The 21,352-nt window shown below is 36.2% G+C and overlaps 1 protein-coding gene across 1 annotated transcript in view; it reads left to right on the plus strand.

The window, feature by feature from the left end:
- Positions 1 to 16,538, plus strand: part of LOC132945716 (uncharacterized) — a gene marked incomplete at its 5' end in the record, with an annotated part of 40,162 nt that extends 23,624 nt beyond the window's left edge. Inside the window, 3 exons of the mRNA XM_061015472.1 lie at positions 10,524 to 10,583; positions 11,117 to 11,170; positions 16,333 to 16,538. Of these exons, the coding sequence (XP_060871455.1) occupies positions 10,524 to 10,583; positions 11,117 to 11,170; positions 16,333 to 16,376 (158 nt within the window). The remainder of the gene's footprint in view (positions 1 to 10,523; positions 10,584 to 11,116; positions 11,171 to 16,332) is intronic.
- Positions 16,539 to 21,352: the final 4,814 nt, after the last annotated feature.

The following is a 21,352-nucleotide window of genomic DNA, read 5'->3' on the forward strand; positions in this document are numbered from 1 at the left end:
GATAATCGTCGGAGTGATATATTTTGGAACGTTTGAATTCTGTTAGTGTTCGATTTTTTTGCTGCACCCCACAGTTGGAGTCCATACGTCCAGATTGATTTGAGTAGCGCTTTGTAGATTATTAGTTTGGTGTTTAGAGTGGAGTATTTATTTCTAATTAGCAGAGGTCTGTTCATACGTAAGCGATTGTTTAGGGATAGTCGTTTAGTTTGAAGGTGTTTCTTCCATGTTAGTCTTTTGTCAAGGAATAGTCCTAGATATTTGACTGTGTTGGATGTGGGAATTGGTACATTGTTGAGTGTAATGTTTGGACATAATCCTTGTTTAAGTGTGAATGTTGTGTGTATAGATTTGTTTTGATTAATTTTTACTCGCCATTTTTCATACCAATTGGATAAGTGGTTAAGATGTTCTTGTAAGTTGGATGAGGCAATTAAAGGATCTTCATTGAAGGATAAGAGGACTTTGTCATCGGCATAGTCCGCTACAATAGTTTGTTGCATGGTGGGTTGGTCTGCTACATAGATGTTAAATAGAAAGGGGGAAAGTATGCCACCTTGTGGTACACCCGCTTTAATTAGTGCGATTTCCGATGTCGACGAATAAAATGTCTGTCAGTTAAATAAGATTTAATTAATAGATATAATGAGAAGGGGAGAAACTTTTTAAGTTTAAATTGAAGGCCTTCATGCCAAACCCGACCCAACGCTTGTGCAACATCTAGAAAAACACACGAGCAATAAAGCTTTTTTTCAAGGGATGTAGAAATAACATCAACAACTCGGTGTAATTGATGTATTGTGCTATGTGAGTTGCGGAACCCGAACTGGGTATTTGGAAGTATGTTGTTAGTGATAATATGTGGTATTAGGCGTCTTAAAATAAGTCTTACTAAAACTTTAGAAACGAATGGTAAGAGACTTACCCAGGTCACGACGAGCCAGGCGGGTAGACTGACCAGTACAAGTACACACCTGCTACCGGCCGCGCCAAGACGAGTCACGTTGAAAGACTGGCTGACTAATCTGGTCCGGGAAAGGGGCAGGTGGAATACGGTCTTAACGAAGCTAGCCCTAGAGCTTCGAGTTAACTGAACTGTAATCACAAGGGCTCGGGTTAGGCCATGCTTGGTGCTAGCGAAATGACCAAGGACCTCCGAGTTCCCTGGGCCACCTGTACCTTCCAGGGTGGCAACCCGGTGGTTTAGAGCACGCTAAGCCACAAAGGGTCTGAAATGGGTAGGAAGGCGGGGGGCGCTCGAACAAGGCTACACCCTCGAGCGCCCTCACGAAAAGCTCACTCATGATTGTGCAGAATCGTGCGGAGCAAAAAAGAGCCGCAGGATTGAGACCGTGGCTGACGATGTCCTGCCTGGGTACAGGACTGGGCGGATGACGAACGGCCGGAAGGCTTCTTCGCACCCCCGGGCCACTTAAGGACCCCGTTCCGACCTCAACGCCAGTGGAGGGCGCATCTCCAAACCGAGCTTCCCGGGGAAATAGGAAGCACCTGGAGGTGGTCTCAGAGACCTACCGGTGGCGACGGGGAAGGGTCATCAATGAAGGAAAAGAGGACTGGCTAGGCAGTTTTCAGCAGACCAGCCATTCCAACAGTATACCCCAGAGATGGGCAGCTTGCCATATGCAGGTCCTCAAGGATCGCAGAGCATCTGCTTACACATACGACTGCCCGACCGTCAGCTACGAAAAAGTTCCGTGCTCAAGGTGCAAGCGATCGGAGCGGACCGAAACGCAGAGCGTGGACTCACGGGAAAAACCAATAACCATGTTCCAGGCGTATCAACGCACTGAGGAAGGGAAGACCTGATAGGCACGTCAAAAGCCCCCGACGTGGGTCCCCGTATAAGGACGACCGAGGTGATGGAGGGCACCTTCCTCTTTCCGCATGGGAACCACCTACCCAAGTGGGGAATCATACCACCTGCGACAAACCGGTGGGCTTGGGCGAGAGGCGCTAGAGCATGACGAGGGAAGCAGACGCGGACCTACGTTAGCGCGCTGGTGCTTCTAGCACGAACCTGACTGAGAGCACACAGGCCCGCCCAACTCGTGTGCGAAGACGTGCAAGGTGTAAGTCCGGCTGGGGGACACTCACCGTCAAGCACTCAAACTCGAGCATTCGGTACGGACACGGCACCCGGCAAAAGAAAACCGTACCACTCAAAAAAGGTCGCATCACGTCAGCGTAAGAACTGCCCCGGTGTCGATGCTAGTGGGAAAAGAGTCGTTGTGAGTACTCTGGATAACGGATCCTTCAATCTCATCCCGTGAGCGACGAGGACAGCCCCACTGAAAACCCGACCTAGCTAACGCCCGATCGGTAACAATGCCCGTCGAGCTGTGTGGCGTGCGTCCGGCCGACGCGCGCGTGTACCTCGCGTGCTCGCGGTCGCCGGCCGCGCGTTCGCGACATATGTGGATGGCCTCGCGGGGGCTGTCGGGAGTAGCGCCTTAGTAGAAGGGGAGCTATTTGACTGGGTCGAATCCAGCGCTCGCCGACGCGGTTATACGAAACCCACCGATCTATCTCGAACGAGAGAAGCCGACGGGGGACCGTCAGCCTGGCGCCCTGACGTAACCCGTCGGAGGGATGTTTCCGCGTCACCCAAAGGCGTGAAGGAGCCGCCCTCGCGACGTATGGCTAAAGGTATAAAAACCCCCGAGGGAATGGTCTTATAACTCCCCGTCACACAGTGGTTAGTAATGGTCTGAATGAGGTTGGGGTATCGAGTGGTTTATCAGGTTTAGAAAAAAGAACTATTTTAGAGAATTTCCATAATATCGGAAAATATGAAAGTCTGAGAGTAGCGTTAAAAATATATGTTATTAGTATTATAGCTTTTTTGGGAAGGCACCGAGCTACTTCGGCCGTAATCAAATCAAAGCCGGGTGACTTTTTTAGGTAATATTTTTGGATGGTCTGTTTTACTTCATTTGGGGTGAAATATTTTTCAGGCCGACTGATTGACGATGGTAGGTTTAGATAGGTGTTTACCTCATCCATGTGTTCAGGTGTAAAGATATCATTTTGCTGTTGGAATGTTTCGTGAAGATGAGCTTTGAAAACTTCGGCCTTATCAATGTCAGAGAAGGCAAATGAATTATCTGGTTTCTTAAGTGGTACTGAGGGGCATTTATATTGAAGTAGTTTTTTTGTTTCACGCCATAAGTGTTTTTAGCCAAATATTTTTTTAGTGAATTTGCTAATTTATTATATGCACTTTTATGTGAAGGTAACTGTTTAATGTACAATATTATTATCGATAATGTATAGCAGCCATTATTATCATTTATGATATCGCTATGGATCGGGCAATAACACCTTTAATATTAAGGCACGGGTCGTCAGTTCGATCTCAACGACGCGTCGGTGACAATGCCGGTCAATGTACGCGACGTAATGTAATATTCACATTATTATAACAATTAAAATAGTGTTTATTATTTAAAATTATTATTCAAGTATTATTAATAAAATATATCAATCAATTATACAGTCCACTAGTATTTCATTAGTTTTTTTTTATTCAAATTGAAACTGAGCCGAACCAGTAACCGAGTGATTTGATAACGTGCTCTTGCTCTACGATTTTCGACTATTAATGAACGCACTTGGTCGGGAACAAATGGGTGTTTGTGTGCTGAATTCATTGAGGTGTTTAAGGAGTTTGACATAGAAGCCGCTGATTGCATAAGCTTTGTTAAATTATTAACTGTATCGTCAATTTCGTCAGCAGATTTTAATCTTATTTTTAGGTTAATTTCTTCGTCTATGATGTTATGAAATTTAAGGCGATCAGTCGATGCCGTAAAAAGTTTGGGACTAGTCGTTCGTGTTTGTGGAGTGGCATCAATATTTAGAAGAACAGACGAGTGATCGGAGTTAAGATCCAGACTATTATTAATTGAATAGTATAAGTTGCTAGGAATTTTTGTGACGAAGATGTCTAAAATGTCAGGTTTTTTCCTAATTGAGGTTGGCCAATATGTTGGCCCAGGAGGTGCGAGAATTTCGTATTTTTTCATATTGGTGAAATTATAGAGCAAGTTTCCACGAGGGTTGGTGACTCGACAACCCCAGCTTTGGTGTTTCGCGTTATAATCACCACCGATGATTAAGTTATTGGCCGTTGAGTCAAAATAGTCAGCAAGATTATCACTAGTTAAATTGTGCCTAGGTGGGCTATAGATTGCAGCGATAACAACAGGGATATAATTTATTGTAATTGAGATAGCACATGATTGGAAATGGTTTTGAGAGTAGTTGGGAAGTGAATAGTATTTAGGATTGTGTTTTATGAGTATGGCTGCTCCACCATGAGCTGTGCCATCGGGATGGTTGGATTTGATTAGGCTGTAACCAGAAATAGATATGTAGGAATGCTTTGTGAAATGGGATTCGGAAATTAGAGCGATGTCAATGCGTTTATCGAATAGCACACTCTGCAGTTGATTGACGTGGTTTTTTAGACCATTTGCATTGAATAATATAATTGATAATGAATTTTTAGTGAATGAATTATTAATTTTGTTTATTTAGAAGGGAAGTAATTACTTGAGTTAGGAGAGCGATCAGTGGATTTATGAGTGACTTTAGTTCATTCATAAAGGAAGAAATGGTTGCATTTAGATCAGTTGGATCAGCTGGGGGAGTTGAAGGGGAGGATTGTGATGGTTGGTTAGACGTGGCCTGAGCATAAGTTTTAGGGGGGGGGGGAGCTGAATTATTTACATATGAAGTTGGTAATGGGTGATTTGCTTTAACCTTATAATTGTTTACATTATGCTTAATATTACCGTGTAAGAAGTTACTTTTTGTAGTTGGTATTTTACGACGTTGTAGTTCCCTGTAGACACTGCAACCTTTGTAATTGGCAGGGTGGTCACCAGAACATACGGCACATTTGGCTGCTAAGTCACGTGGTTTGGTGCATTCGGTGGATGGATGAGATGCGCTGCAGCGGACACAGCGTGAAGGATATCCGCAGTAATCTCTTGTGTGGCCGTATTCTTGGCAGTTCAGGCATTGGCTAATAACTTTTGATTTATATGGTTCTTCTATTTTGATTTTGGTGTCCAATAGCGATGAAAGTTTAAAGATTTTGTTTGCTATAGTAGTAGGCTCAAGATCAACAAAAAAGAGGGGGAGGCGGTTTTTAGTTACCTTATGGAGAACATTAGTTACTTGTCTTACCTCGAATAGGCGAACTTTGATTAGTTTTAATGGTGTGGTTGGATGGAGGTTACGGATAACGAATCGTAAAGGCTTGTCCTCCTTGAGCTGATACGTATGAAACTGAGCCTTTTCATCTCTAAAAAAATGCACTAATGCTCTGTATGCAACAGGGTTCGACGTTTGAATTTTTAAACAATCAGAGGTAGACTTACAAATAAAGTTATCGACACCGATGAGCTCGATTAAGGCCAGGCATAGTTCGGGGAAGTCTTCAACTCCTTTAACGAATATAGGAGGAGGTGGTTTGATTGTATCCGGAATAATCGGCGGTTCTAAATCGATAAGATTGTCGTCCAAGTTTTCGTCTGTGTTAAAATTTTGAGAGAGAACTTCAAATCGATTTGTTCTAGAAAATAATTTTTTACGTATTTGTTGGGATTTGGGTGATGTAGGATTATCAGAAGCTGAGGAGTCCGAGTGGTTTCTTTTTGATTTTTGCAGAGTTTTCCACTCGCCGTCTGGAGAACTGTTAGTTTTGTTTGTATTTTTGTTCGAATGAGATCCAATATTTTTATTTACGTTTGAGGACGAGGAAGCAGGTTTATTATTATCATTTGCCATTTTCGAATAGAACTGTGATTAGTTTAACTATGGTAGAGTCGAGGTACTGCACAGCGATAGCGTATTTATTAATATAATAGTAATTACGATAACAAGGCCGCCGCGGCGGCACTTGATAAGAAACGACGTATACGGTATAATTCGTATACACGCACCAGGCGGTTTGCGAAATATTTATTTTGTGTTGTATACTTGTAACGAAGCAAGTGAATAAGATAACTTAAAAAATCGTACAAAACAGAAGGAAGTTGAATAACATTACAACCTGTAAGCAAATTCGTGAAATTTGAGGTAGGTAAGGAGAACAGTAAACACATTAGAGGCGCACAGAGAGAACGCGTGCGCACCGGTTGACTGCTATCGCAGAACTGATTGTCAATATTTGAAGTTTAAATGCTTATAAAAAAAATTGTAACTATGGGTTTTTAAATTTTTTTCAACTGCCTTAGAAAAAATATTCTAGGAGCCTTTTATTAAATTTTAAGCTATTTAACCAACAAATAAAATTGTATTGATATTACTAAGTAGTAGTTACCTACTATACAGTACTTTTGCATCAAAAAGAATTGTATTTATATAACATTACCTATTAAAATACCTACCCAGATAAAAGTAATGGTATGGACGTATGAAATTACATTGTGTATCAAGATGACAAGATAAATAAATTAAACTTATCTAGTTAAAATGCAACTAGGCAACAATTATAATAATAATTTATGATGTAACTATATAAATATGGCCTTTGGGCGCTATGACAACAATAGTTAGGCAGTAATTTTTAGTAATGACATGGTAACATAATGAGTTATGATCAATAAGTATAAGTGTTATGTCTCATAATAGTGTTTATAGAAATTTAAATTAATAGATATGTAAACAATTTTTTTATGATTTAAAATTAAAAATTAAGAATTACATTCCTATTTAAAGTGACACACGTGAAATGAATATTATGCAAAATCATATTATAAAAACATTCTCTTAAATACCATGTATTTTGTTAGTTTCACCAGCTGGTTAGGTAGTCGATAGGTAAGTTGTAGCCTGTAGGTAGGTAGTCAAAACAATCCGGGGGTAGCCAGACCGAATTCGTAACGTTGACCGTCTGAAGCAATTAAGCCAGACCTCGTATTTTGCATTTTTTACAATTTATTTTCAAAAATAATTAATTAAATATTTATTTCAATTAATAAAATATTTACGATAACGTTATGTTGATGTTGTTTTAAAATGTTTGGCCATATCTATTCTTAAAATAAAACATACAACACCCAATATAACAATAAGCTTGTAGTTAATATAAAATGTGTTGTGTATATTTGAGAACTAATATGATACTAAATCAAACTACATATGCAATTTAATATAACCAATAATTTTTGTTATTTTAACCTAATTTGGAAGTCAAGAGGACCATAATACCGGGATAATTTGAGAATCACGCTTAACAAACTACTGTAATTGTCATAACGTGCAAATGTGTATGAGATTAACTCAAATTGGTGTTGAATCTTGAGACGGCACGGTCACTGCGGACCGGCGTCCGGAATAAGAACGATTAGGGTTTTGGTATTACGTCTTATTCTTTATTTATCGTAATATATGTTTATTATACAAAATAATAAGGGTAGCGAGATTCACGAGTGCGACGGCCGGCCTGAATAGACGGACAGTCGCGGTGAGAGCTCGGCGCGACCAGCGAAAGCCTGGTCCTATTTACAGTGATAGGAAATATGTTGAGGATATCGGCGTGTTACAGTCGCCGTATGGATGGGGTCAATATATCGTTGCGCGTGACTCGCAGGAAGCGGCTACAATGGCATATTGTACACGGGGTTTGACTCAATCAAGTTTTCAGAGGGGTGACGGGGAGGTCCGTTGACTCTTGATCGTTGGAGTCAGTGTTGGCGGATGGTATGATCGGCGTTATGTGTCGGCGATTAGTCGAGCACAGCGGCGGCAACTATACTGGCTGCGCCCCTGGGTACTTCAGGCGTGCCAGTGAATCGTCGCTCATGATCGCTCGGATCGCCTCGCGATTGGTGGCCGCGGACTCGTGGTTGTCGTTGGTGGGTATCGGTCGATCACTGGGTGCCGGGCCACGTGTATTGGTGATCAGCGTCGTGCGGCAATATCGTTTGATGGCGGGCTTAGGTAATTTGATCTGGAAGCGAATTACGGCCGGTTCACATCTGGCTGCTGGTCTGCTCGTCGTCGACTGGTGGCGGGTTTCGTCGAATGGTCAGGTCTTCGTTTCTTCTAAGTGTTGTAGTATTACTCGGTAGAAGGTTGAATGAAGACTGATTGTGTGTGCCCGAAATCGTCCGGTATATATACTGTCCTCCATACCGAATTGTAAATTGTGCGCAACCGCTGTGTGCGGTTGTGTTTATGTTCGGTACGGAAAGTGATCTTGTTCACCCTGCATTGGGGCTTTGTGGCAGCTTCCCCCACGTTTATATTTTGAATTTATGTGTCTGGGACAACTTGAGGCCCTGTAATGTGGGTTCCGAGTTATCCTGGTCGTTTGCGCGGTAATACTGCGTTCTGATTGATTGGTCCTGAAAAAGACCGTTTTATGTCATGTGCTCAGTGTTGAGCCGAGATTAATATAATTTTATCTAGATAAAGATAAAGATAACTTAATTATTTATTTTTTATAGATAAATTATCGGATAATTTTTTTTATATTGGTTTATGGAACTCTCTGTAAGCTCGTAGAAATATAGAATAACTTAATAGTATGTCATCAAAAATGTCGATAGTTATTAGTAAAAATCACCTACTAAATAAATTACTTAATTGTCTACCTATAAATAATAATAAACAAAGGCCGTTTCATAAATTAAATTATCTGGATAAATTCATCTAAATAACGGTGATTTTTACCTTAGATAACTGTGTAAATTAATAATCTCTATTTATCTAGATAAGATAAAAGATAAAATAACATTTATCTAGATAATTTATCTAGATAAACTCAACACCGCATGCGCTGGCGTACTGTTACAATCTACAACAGCTTTCTAAGTGTGTACCTACAGATCCAATATTTATTAGTAATAAATTATTACCTAATAAATAATGGTAAATAGCAGGGCTTGAAACCGTTTTAAAAACCATTTTCAGAAAGCAGTATAAACCGTTTTCAAAACCATTTTCAGAAAGCGGTACAAACCGTTTTAAAACCGAAACCGAAACCGTAATCAAAAACAAAACCGAAAAAAATTGGATACCGGTATTAAAGTCAAAACTGAATCAGGAAAAAATTGGAAACCGGTATTAAATTCAAAACCGAAATCTAAAAAAATTGGAAACCGTTATTTTTTTTTTTATACAGTATTCACTAATATATTATTATAATGAGTGAATCAAATACACCAACCCATAATATGTTCCACAGTTGTTAAGGGGCCTCGCTACGGTCTTTATTTAAGGGGAAACATTTAGGAAATTTTTAATCTTCTCATAGCCACCCGGGATCTATGTGTTAGTTGTAAATGATTATTAGTGTGAGTGAAATTAAATGCGTGTATCCTCTATCGTACGCGCATGCACATGTCAATAACTCGATACCCATAACAATTTCACAACACGAATCTTACAAAAGCATACATTTGGTAACGAAAAAGTTAGCTAACATTGTCTGATTTTGATTCTGAAAAAATATTTGTATTCAGCAGAAAAATGTCTGTAGATCGTACGAAATATTTTCCGTTATTAATATTAATTTTAATTTTAATTATGATTTGAAAAAGTTGATATTTTCAAGTTTTCAATTACAGTTCACAAAAATATAAAATTTAGTTTTTACAAAGTGCTTCGTAGGATCTAAGGACAATTTTCTGGTGACTTTAAATTTTATTCTGAAAAACTAAAACTCGCCAGGAATACCCGATCGTTTGGAACACTTTGTAAAAATTAAAACTTATATTATTGTAAACGGTAATTAATTAAAAATTGCCTGAATTTTGCCACTCAAATAATAGCCGTATCGTAATAATAATATCATTAGTGACCAAAATAAATCTATTAATAGACACGTGGTATTAGCGTTCTTTCATCACTGTACCCTATTCTAAAATTCGACAGACGACGGTTTCTTAAAATAGGTATTTACAATATTGTCATATTGTTGGTCATAACTCATAATCAAAGATAAAAACTATAAATTAACAGAGAAGGAATTTTTATATTTTATTTTTTACTTGAAAAATCCAAATTATTAAAATTCTCAGGTGGTGAATTTGCACCCTTTGGGCGTGATGGCTCTTGCGATATTTGCATATAACTGACCGTAGTACGCCGATAACGCCGATTGCATAACAACGCCGCTGACCGTTTGTGTCTCGTTAGACACGACGGCGAAAACGCGACCTTGATACGGCCGGACAATCTTTGGCGTGTCTATTTATTTTGACTTTGGCGGCAACACTGTAGCAGTTCCGGTAATGTTCCGGTATTAAACTTAATTTAAATAAGGGTTTTGGTGAGGTTTTGGTTACCAATATTCAAATGGTTCCGGTTCAAAAACCGATTCTTTTCGGTAAGGTTCCAGTCCTTGCTCTAATAATGATGCATAAAAAATGTATTAAAGCAATACATGAATGACATTCGTTTTAACTATTATATTATGCAATTGAGTATTTGTATATTTATTAATTTCAGTGTATTTAATAAATAAATCATATTATAATTAACAGGTCGGGCTCTTAGTGGAGAAGTTGACTATGAAGTATACGTAATGAGACTAATTAATACCGGTAAAATATTTTAATCTAACTATTTCTTCAACAGTATATAAGTACGTATATTATATTTATGTAAGGAGGCACTAAATATAATTCAATTTCTCGATTCACTTCAATTCCTAAATATTATGGGTTTTATTAATAACTACATCAAACATTGAAGTTATAATATATATTTATAATATTGTATTCTAATATATAATATAATTATATTAAATAAAGAGTTTGGAATAATTAGATTACGTCCAATTAAATCTTTAATTAATCCTAAAGAATATATTTTCTGAAAATATTCGGGAAATTAACAATATGTAAAATAATTCAGCAGTATGTTTTTTTATTATTTCAATAGATGACATAACTTCAAGTATACGTGGATCAAAATTAGAGATCTATCATTTATCATGTGATTCTTGTTATTTTGTTTTCAATTAATTGCACTACCAATACTAAAATTTGTTTTAAAAATCTAAGCATTTTAATGTCCAAATTTTTAATTATTTAATCATTCAATATTTACCTATCTAATTAATACTAATTTTCAGGATGCAGACCATTAGGTGAACCAGAGTGGGAAATAGAATTAAAAGCTACAAAAAGTAAGATTTTATAATGTTAATAAGTTAAAATTTGTTCTGGCCGTCGACAATACAAATAACGCTCTGTGCCTGTATTAAGTTTCCTTCGTAACTAGTTACCCGTTTTTTGCGTTTTTTAGTTCACTAAATCCGGAAAAGTGCGTGCTTCGACTGGTGTCGTTTTTGAGTCAGTCTGATTACTATTTATTCTAAATTTTTTACTTTCAATCATTTGTTAATTAAAGTGTGCGCATCATTGAAAGGTAATAATTTATTATAACTTTATACTATCACCTAATTACGGTTGAATTCTTATCGACATCGATAAGCAGCGTCGACCCGTGGAGGCTATCTCGTAATTCGAATCCGGCACGTGCCAAGGTCGCCGCCTATCTTTGTTGTCTACGCCGGGTGCATACTATTTGGCCTATTTATTTTTGCTAAGGCGCTTTATTTTGTCCTTTGTTTATCCGCACGTTTTTCACCAGTTAGTCGAAAACACATAATGACTCAAAACAATGATCTTCTTTCTTCCGAGTTAAACAAATGGACTAAAAGCATGCTCGTTGACTATATAGTGGCGCAGACTCTGCCCGCTGGTGTGAAGCTAAGTGACGACTTGTCTAAGTTTTTAAAAGATTCTTCTTCTGATCCTGTATCGCCTTCGCATGGAAACTCAATTAATATTGCTAATATTCTCCAATCCGTGGTTGTGGAGCTCAAATCAGTGGCTCTTAGTAACGCTAAGCTACATGATAAGCTCAACCACCTCAATGCGGCACCTAATGCCCAAACTCCCAAATCAAATGCTCAACTCTTTAAACTGCCAGTTGATGTACACCCGAACTCGGTTACGGGTAATCGTTCTACTCAACCCACAAATCAATTGACTGCCAGTCAAACTTCGTCTGTAAAATCAAAATGCATTGTTGGTTCTGTAAAGAACTCATCTTCCAAGCTGTCATCAGTGCCTGTGCGTAAGCATGTTGATATTTTTGTCTCGAGGCTTGATCCAAGTGTTACAACTGCCCTGCTAGAATCTGAGCTGTTCAATGGTTACCCAGACGTGACCATCAGCAAAATGGTTACAAGGCATCCATCATACTCTTCGTTCCATATTCGTCTGCCTGCGGATAAGGTGGATATTGTCCTCGATCCTGTATTCTGGCCCGATGGTGTAATGGTCAAACGTTTTTGGGGTCGTCTTGCTCCTGAGATGATTCAAGACGCCACTACAAAAAACTGATATCTTCATGTTCGTCTACCTGTCCTCCTCTTAGTGTGGCGTACGCTTCACCTACTTCCAGATCTGGTGTTGTGAAACACCCCGAAAAACTTATCAGCCAAGGAGTGAAGCTACCCATGGGCTACTATCAAAACTGTAGAGGTCTAAGAACCAAACTTTGTCTTTTTAAATGTAATGTTGCTGTGTTTAATTATATTTTCATTTGTTTAACTGAAACGTGGCTTACTAATAGCTTCCAAGATACGGAATTAGGTTTACACAACTATGTTGTATTTAGGTGTGATAGAAGTAGTCAATCCAGTAGTTTTAGTAGAGGAGGAGGAGTTCTCGTTGCCATTCGTAACGATGTGGTCCATAACTTGTTACCTGCACTCATAAACAATGTTGAATATTTATTCGTTAAATTTTATGTAAATAATACTGCTTATATTGTTTGTTCCGTATACATTCCTCCTAGTAGCCCTATCCCGGTATATGAATCCTTTATGTCTGCTGCTCAATATATTATCGACGCCAATCCTGGCTCCGTATTTATTTTCTCTGGTGATTTTAACCTTCCTGACCTATCCTGGTCTAATGACGATTTCGGCTTAATTTATTCTTCTTCTGGCCCTGCAATCCACTGCGTTCCTGACGTTTTCGCATATAATAATTTTTTCCAGCTAAATCACATACCCAACTCCAATGGCAATTTCCTTGATCTAGTTTTTTCAAATGATTCTCGGATCAATATAGAGAAATCCGTTACTGGGGTGGTTCCTTGTGATCCTTACCACCCAGCCTTAGTTTTTATGCTTACTTTTGTAGATGACTTACCATCTATTGATAGATGTCATAAATATTATAATTTTCGTAAAGCCTGTTATCCTCGTATTAGTGCCTTCTTATCATCGTTTAACTGGTTAGAAACCTTAGCAACAACCGATATTGATTCTGCTACGTGTGCATTGTACGATGCATTGCATTACTGTGTCACAAGTTTTGTACCTTTAGTTGTTTTCAAACCTTCTAAATTTCCATCCTGGTTCTCTAAAAATCTAAAAAACATTGTTTTTGCCAAGAAAGAAATGCACGCTAAATACAAAGCATCACGTAACCCTGCTGACTATAACAAGTTCTCTAACCTGCGCGCTCAGTATAAGTATTATTATAAAAAGTGCTATAAAACATTTCTGGATAACACCGAAAACAAGCTTAAAGTTAATCCTCGTTTATTCTGGGACTTTGTACGTAAGCGTAGATCTAGCAATGGTATTCCCAACTCTGTTCACCTCAATGATCTAACTGCCACTGGTCCTGAATCCATCTCCAGTCTTTTCTCATCCTACTTTAACTCAGTCTATGTGCCTTCCCCAGCAAGTAGCCTATCTGTTATTCCTTTGCGCAGCATACTTTACCTTCTGACTGCATCTTCAGTGTCGATGATGTCGAGAACGGGTTAGCTGCTCTAAAAAATGTACACTCCGTTGGCCCTGATGGTCTATCTGGGACCTTTTTGTATAACATCAGATCTGTCCTCTGTTTTCCTTTATGGTTACTCTTCAGGCGTTCAATGGATGATGGAATTTTTCCATCAATGCTTAAAATCAGCTCAGTCACCCCTGTGTTCAAATCTGGCGACAAATCTAACGTCACGAATTATCGACCCATCTCGATTCTAAGTCATATTGCCAAGCTTTTCGAACACTTAGTACTGCAATCCATTCAGCCCTCGGTTGACTCTGTACTAGTCGACGAACAATATGATTTCCGACCCGGACGTTCTTCCACTTCAAACCTAATTGTGTTTAATAATTTTGTCCTTGAGGCATTTGAAAATCGCTCCCAGGTAAACGTGATTTACACTGATTTTGTGAAAGCATTTGACCGTGTCGACCACGCTATCCTCATTGACATCCTATATAAGTCCGGTTTTGGCGAACCTATTTTGTCCTGGTTTAAATCATACCTGTCCGATCGTGTCCAGTGGGTCAAAGTGCTTGGATCAAAATCTGCTGTCGTCCCTGTTCCATCTGGTGTTCCCCAAGGTGGTCACTTGTCTTCCCTGCTTTTTTCGTTATTTATAAATGGAATTACGAAGGCTGTTCCTAAGTGTAGATTCCTTATGTTCGCTGACGACCTGAAACTTTTCCGAAAAATCGAATCTGAAGCTGACTGTCTCGCCCTTCAGAACGAGTTAGATTCCATTAGCTTATGGTTTAGCACTCTTGGCCTCCAATTTAATACTAATAAATGCAAAGCTATGTCCTTCACCAGGCGCCGGTTGGTATTCGATTATTCTTACACTATCAATGGTTCAGTGATTGATAGAGTTGCAAGCAATAGCGACTTGGGCGTTCTTTTCACTGCTGATCTGAACTTCCGCCCTCACATTGACTCCATCTGCTGCCGAGCCCTCAAATCGCTTGGCTTCGTAATGCGCACCATGAATGAGTTCAAGCTGTCTGGATCTCTCAAGACTGTCTACTGCTCTTTAGTCCGAAGCATGCTAGAGTATGCGTCTGTGCTCTGGGACCCGTTTGTGGTAACTGATTCTTGCCACTTAGAGCGAGTACAAAGGCGCTTTCTGTCGTCTGCAGCTTACATGCTAAAAATTGTCCATCCTCCTCATGACTATACTCCAGTATTGCGCGCACTTGGCCTTACATCTTTAGCAGATAGGCGCGTTAAAGCTAATCTGGCCTTTTTAAAAAAATTAATCGATGGTTCCTTAAACGCCCCTTCACTGCTCGTCCAAGTAAACTTTAAAGTTCCTCATCGGGCCACAAGGTCTCGAGTTCCTTTTGCTGTACCTCTCCACTGTACCAATTACGGTAAAAACAAACCAATTGACCGCATGATGCGGTTGGCTAACGAGGACCCCTCCTTTCTCAGTTTACCTTAATATTCTGTTATTTTTGTACATTTGTTGTATGTAATTTTACTTGTGTCCTAATTATTTTAGTTTATATTTACTGTGCCTGTAATTCTGCTGTATTTTTTAGGCTATCACCCCTTGTATATGTTAGCTATCTTATTTTACTGAATTATTGTTATGTACTGTACTAAATAAGGAATTTTTTATTCCGTGAATTAATTAATAAATAAATAATAATAAAATAAAAAAAAAAAAAAAAAAAAAAATATTTTACGAATCACCTATATTTTACACTTTAATTACAGTTATAATTTTTTACAATTTATATTTATTCAAGCAATTTGTATTCAGACTAAATTAATTAAATTCAATATAGGCAAGATTTCGAGTTCGTCGGCTCAGAATGAAAAGGTTCTAAATCAATTTTTTTAAATATTTTTTGTTGTATATTTCAATCGTAAAATTCTATTGATCCGTTGATTATTCAATGAGATACAGAGAATGAAAAGGTTCTAATTCATATGTGAATGATAGGTACGAGCTCACTTTAAAACGTTTCCCTGAACAGTAACAAAAATTACAATAGAACCTTTTCATTCTGAGACGACGAGTTGTACCAAGACGAGTTGTACTGGGTGCGTCTAAATATGTGTATTGGATAGTAAATTATTCACTATTCTGTCTATATACACACAACCATTTTTTTTAGTATTGTGACCTGCTTATGTTAAATTTGTGATTCTGGAACATATATTTTAAGTTAATTTTCAAAAAACCAAACAGAGAAACTACTGCATTATGATTTGCATTTTTTATTAAATTTTTTCGCATATTTTTGACATATTATATAGAAATTATAACCATTATACATCCATTACCATATTTCATATATTACATCCATATAACTATTTATTTAATCGAAGGAATAGTTTGTATGTATTTTTGTCTTAATCCACTTAACAATATTATTTGGGCAATTACATCAAATCCAATAGAATCTATCCATTAGTGTGAAGAAATGAAAAATTTTAAAACATTATTACGCCAATTCAGTGCTACTTATTATGTAAAATCTTTCAGAAACTAATGCTGTCGCTATATATCAAGAGTTAGGTAAAAAATAAGACACAGTGAACGCCAAATTTGTCGATAGTACGGAAATTATCAAGGATATTTAGTTTATAACTGATTAAAAATAATGTATCACTTCATGTTAAAAATTATAAATTTTTGATTTTGTTATTACAATTATTTGACATATTTTTTATATAACAATTGTGCTTATTTAATAGAATCAATAAATTTAATAAAATACGATATATTATTGAAAGCTGTTTCCTAAAATATTTTGAAATTATATTTTTTACTTAATTAATATCAAAATTACTTCCACATTTAAACATTTTTTATAAATAACTATACGTATAATGTATTGGTATACCTACACGTATTTGAGCATTTGAGACCTGCGGGAAAGGTTTATAAGCTCACCCTCTCCATTACAGTTACTATATAGATCAAAATTTAGCTCTAAATTATACTGAAAATCATTCAAAAAAAGGTGGGCAAGTGCATGTTGCTCTGCTGTATAGCTGGTTACGAGTGGGTCACTGTATAAAGCAGCGTTTCCCAAACCATGGGTCGCGACCCATCATTGGGTCGTGAAATTTTTTTGATGGGTCGCGACTAGCAGTTACGATTACAGTTATTTTAGTCGTAAAACTATTTTTGTGACAGTATAAATGGCTGATAAAGTTGGCATATTTAGTAGATATTTTTACTATACTTAATGATTTAAATTTTCGATGCAATGTAAAAATTTTGACATTTTTGATCAATCAAAAAAATTGCTTCGTTCAAAAAAAAAATTATTATTTACAAAAAAAAAGTAGAAATAGGAAATATTGATATGTTTTTTGTACTTAGCGAGTTTCTAGAAGAAGACGACTCAGTGAATGTTAATGATATCAAAACAATTATTTCATTGCATTTAAATCAAATATCAATTGCATTGAATAGTTATTTTCCAAAAGATATTCATGACGATTTTCAATGGATTGAAAATCCTTTTACTGTTTCTATTGAAGAGTTGAACTTCAATACACTTCTTGAAACTCAGATTATCGATCTTTCTTGTGATAAAACTTATGAACATAAATTTTAAAATGAAACTCTTGTAGATTTTTGGTGTGCAGTATATAATGAATATCCAGAACTTTTCAATTAATGCAATAAAAAAACTATTACTTTTTCCTACCACTTATTTGTGTGAAAAAGGATTTTCTACCATGGCCAATATTAAAACAAAACAAAGAAACAGATTAGATGTCACACATGACATGCGCATTAGTTTATCTAAAATTGTACCCCAGTGGGAAATTTTATGCAACAGTGTCCAAAATCAAAATTCACACTAAATTTTCTATTATACTAATTTTTTATATTTTTATTATAATTTATTTTATTTATTTATTTATTAAGTTATTATTATTCAGTATATTGTAATCGTATTGTATTTTATAAAAAACTCAATGATAAAATGGATTATAATAAAAATCTTATTTATTTACGGCATACTTTTTTTTTTTTTTGGGGGGGGGGGGGGTCGCGTACCTAATAAAGATTAAATTTATGGGTCGCCATTGCAAAAAGGTTGGGAAACGCTGGTATAAAGGATGGTATTAAAATTTGTATTGAATGATATAATATTGTATATTATTTTATATTATGTTTATACGTATTGTTATAACTTATTATTAATACGGTAGCCGGTAAGTTGAATTAATATTATACAATTACAACAAAATAACTATAAAGAAACAGCATTTTTATATTTTTGAGATATTTTGGGAACAGATTAACCTACTACTACGTTGAACCTTATTATAAATTTTTAATCCTTACACATAAAGTTTAACATTTTATAAATTTTTAACCACAAAATTATTTTAAAATTTAAAATTTGATACATTAAGTCAATATTTGAAGATTAAATGTTTTTCACGCTTTTTGACCCTACGAAGAAAATTTAATTGACATTAATAGAAAAAAGGTGGGTAAGTGGATGTCGCTCTGCTGTACAGTAGGTTACAAGTGGGTCACTGTAATGGATGGTGTTAAATTTGAATGCAATGATATAATATCATTGTATAAGAAAAACGATTCTGAGCGAATGCAGTCAGTCAGCCTATGATATTACTAAGTATATTTGATGATATTATTGTAAATAAAGTAATTTATATATTTACTTATTTACTTGGAACCTTTTTTTAATTTTGAATCCTTAGCTACAAAATTTGAATATTTTATAAATTTTTAACTACAAAATAATTATTACATTTTAAATTTGATAAATGTTGTCAAAATTTGAACTTTAAATGCTTATAAAAAAAATGATGCGGATGTATTTTCAATATTTTTCATCTGCTATTGTAACAATATATCAGGAGCCTTGCATAAAATATTCACGCTTTTCTACCCAACAAATACAATTTTATTGATATTTATAGAAAAAAAAACTAAACAAATTAAGAACTGACAATGTCCGTAAACAGCTCAAAAAGAGTCAAATTATTTTCAAAATTTTATCGTGTATAGAAAATGATAATACAGTGATCGCCACTTATAATGATCACATCCGTTCGAGAGTATTTTGATCACTATAACCAGAAATCACTATAAGCGGCGACTCAAAAAATATCGAAAAATAACAAACATTTTTTTAAATACATATTTTATTTTGTAAAAAACATTAAAAAGACTGTGCAAAATATCAAAATACAGTAATATTAATTAAATTTAAATTTAAAAATTAACAAATAAAATATACATACATACATACATACATACATACGAAATTTAAAACTTAGGTTTTTTTAAAAAATTCGGTAATTTGCCCCTGTTTTTTTGGTATGGAAACCATCATAATGTGCTCTAAGTTGTTCAACGTATCAAAGTAATTTGTGTCTATGTCATGCTCTTCAATAGCTCTTCTCAATATATTAATTACATTGAATACTTCATTCCTGGTTACTGGTACACGATCCTCTGCATATTATTCAACTTCGTCATCATCATGCACTCCAACATCATTTCCCTGTTCCTTATGTGAAACTATTTCAGCAGCTATTTCGTCATCATTCATCACTTGAAAAACTGGTAAGTCCTTATCTACATCCAGCCACTCATTGAAGGTTTCTTTGTCTATCTGGAGTCCTGAAATATCTACTGGTACATTGGGTAAATCGAGTTCAAGGACTTCATTCGTGGTTATGGGAACCATACCGGACTTTTTAAAGCAGTTCACTATACATGAAGTTGTAACTTTCATCCAAGCATAGTGTGATATGTGAATTGCCTATATCACTGTCATGTTCTTAGCTATGTCGTTACCATTCCTTTGTCCGTCATCGATTGCGTCAATAATTTTCCTTCTCATATCGGACCTGTAAAAAGTCTTAAAAGCTTTGATTATACCCTGATCAAGGGGCTGAATTAAAGACGTTGTATTGGGAGGAAGAAATACCAGTTCAATGTTCTTTAAAGAAAAGTTGGGATGCGCTGTACAATTGTCCAAAATTAGAGCGATTTTGTGATCAAGTGTTGAATCCCATTTTATCAAATAACTTTCAAAAATAAAAGATGTCATCCAAGCTAAAGTAGTCAACAGGTAAGTTCTTGACACCTTTGAAACATCTTGGTTCCTTACTTTTATCAATGACTTTTGGTTTTTTTTTTACAGTACCCGTCATATTGCATGTTAAAGCCAAAGTGATTCTCGCTTTATTTTTTTTCCCTGCAGAGGCCGGTGCATTTTTTAAAACCATGCAATAGTCATGTGTTGCTCTATAGTACAGCCCTGTTTCATCTAAATTAAATATATTTTCCGGAGTGTATTTATTCAGAACAGTTGGCCACGTGGTTTTAATCCAAGAATCAGCACCACTCGCATCTGCGTCTTGTTTTTCTCCATGAAGTTTTTTGTAAACAATATCGTGGCGATCTTTCCACCTAGTCAACCAACCATCAATTGCATTAAAATTAATTTTTTCCATTTTTTTGGCCAAGTCATTGGCTTTCGCCATTAATATGCTGCGATTTATAGGAGCATTCATAGCGCTAGCTTGCTTAAACCACACGAAAAGAGCTTCATCGGTTGCCTTTTTTTTGCTTTTACGCTTACGTTTTCTATTTTGAGATTCAGTGCAGTCACTTATTTTGTCACGCGATTCCAGTAACTTATTCAATGTTGACTGTGGAATGCCCAATTGTTGTGCTGCTTATATCTGATTCTCGGGAAGCTTATCATAATCGGCTAGGACACTTTTTTTCACTTATTGAAAGCGCACTTCTACTAGCCATATTCTAAAGTCTACACGCTAAACATACAGTACACTGAACAACGCGACGGACGAAAACAAACTGCGTATAAGTCTATACGTACGAGTATACTGTCATCAGTGTACATATCTGTTTCAAACATAATATACGATATTACGGTATGAAGGTAATTTTACAATACATTTTATTTCTGACATGATTATTTCTGATCACTATAACCGAAAACCTGATCACAGGTACGCGGTGAAAAATGCACTGAAGACGGCTGTTTGTTCCGTTCCTGACATTTTTGATCACTAAAAGTGGCTGATTCTTATATACAATGAACACTATAAGCGGCGACCACTGTATAAACATTCAGTGAAATTTTCAAGTATCTACAGTCACACATTTTTTAATTACAACAAAATAAGAAAATCGTTACACGAGAAATCGAGTGAATATCAAATGTTGTAAAAATATGAATTTCAAACGCTCATAAAAATGTAATTTGACTTTCTTGTAGACATATTTTTTTTGATAAAGGTAGATAAACTTATGGATAATCTTGTATTACATTTTCAAATCTTAGATTGAAAAAGAAAAATTTTTATGAATTCTCAACTCAAAATAATTGCTTATTTTCGTGATTTTTTCGTATTTTGTCAATATTTGAACTTTAAATGCTTATAAACAAAAACTGTGACTAAGGACTTTTAATATTTTTTAAATGTCATTGTAACAATATAGTAGGAGCCTTGTATTAAATGTTAAAGCTTTT

The sequence above is a fragment of the Metopolophium dirhodum genome, chromosome 5 (genome assembly GCF_019925205.1).
Source record: "Metopolophium dirhodum isolate CAU chromosome 5, ASM1992520v1, whole genome shotgun sequence".
NCBI classification, from domain to species: Eukaryota; Metazoa; Arthropoda; class Insecta; order Hemiptera; family Aphididae; genus Metopolophium; species Metopolophium dirhodum.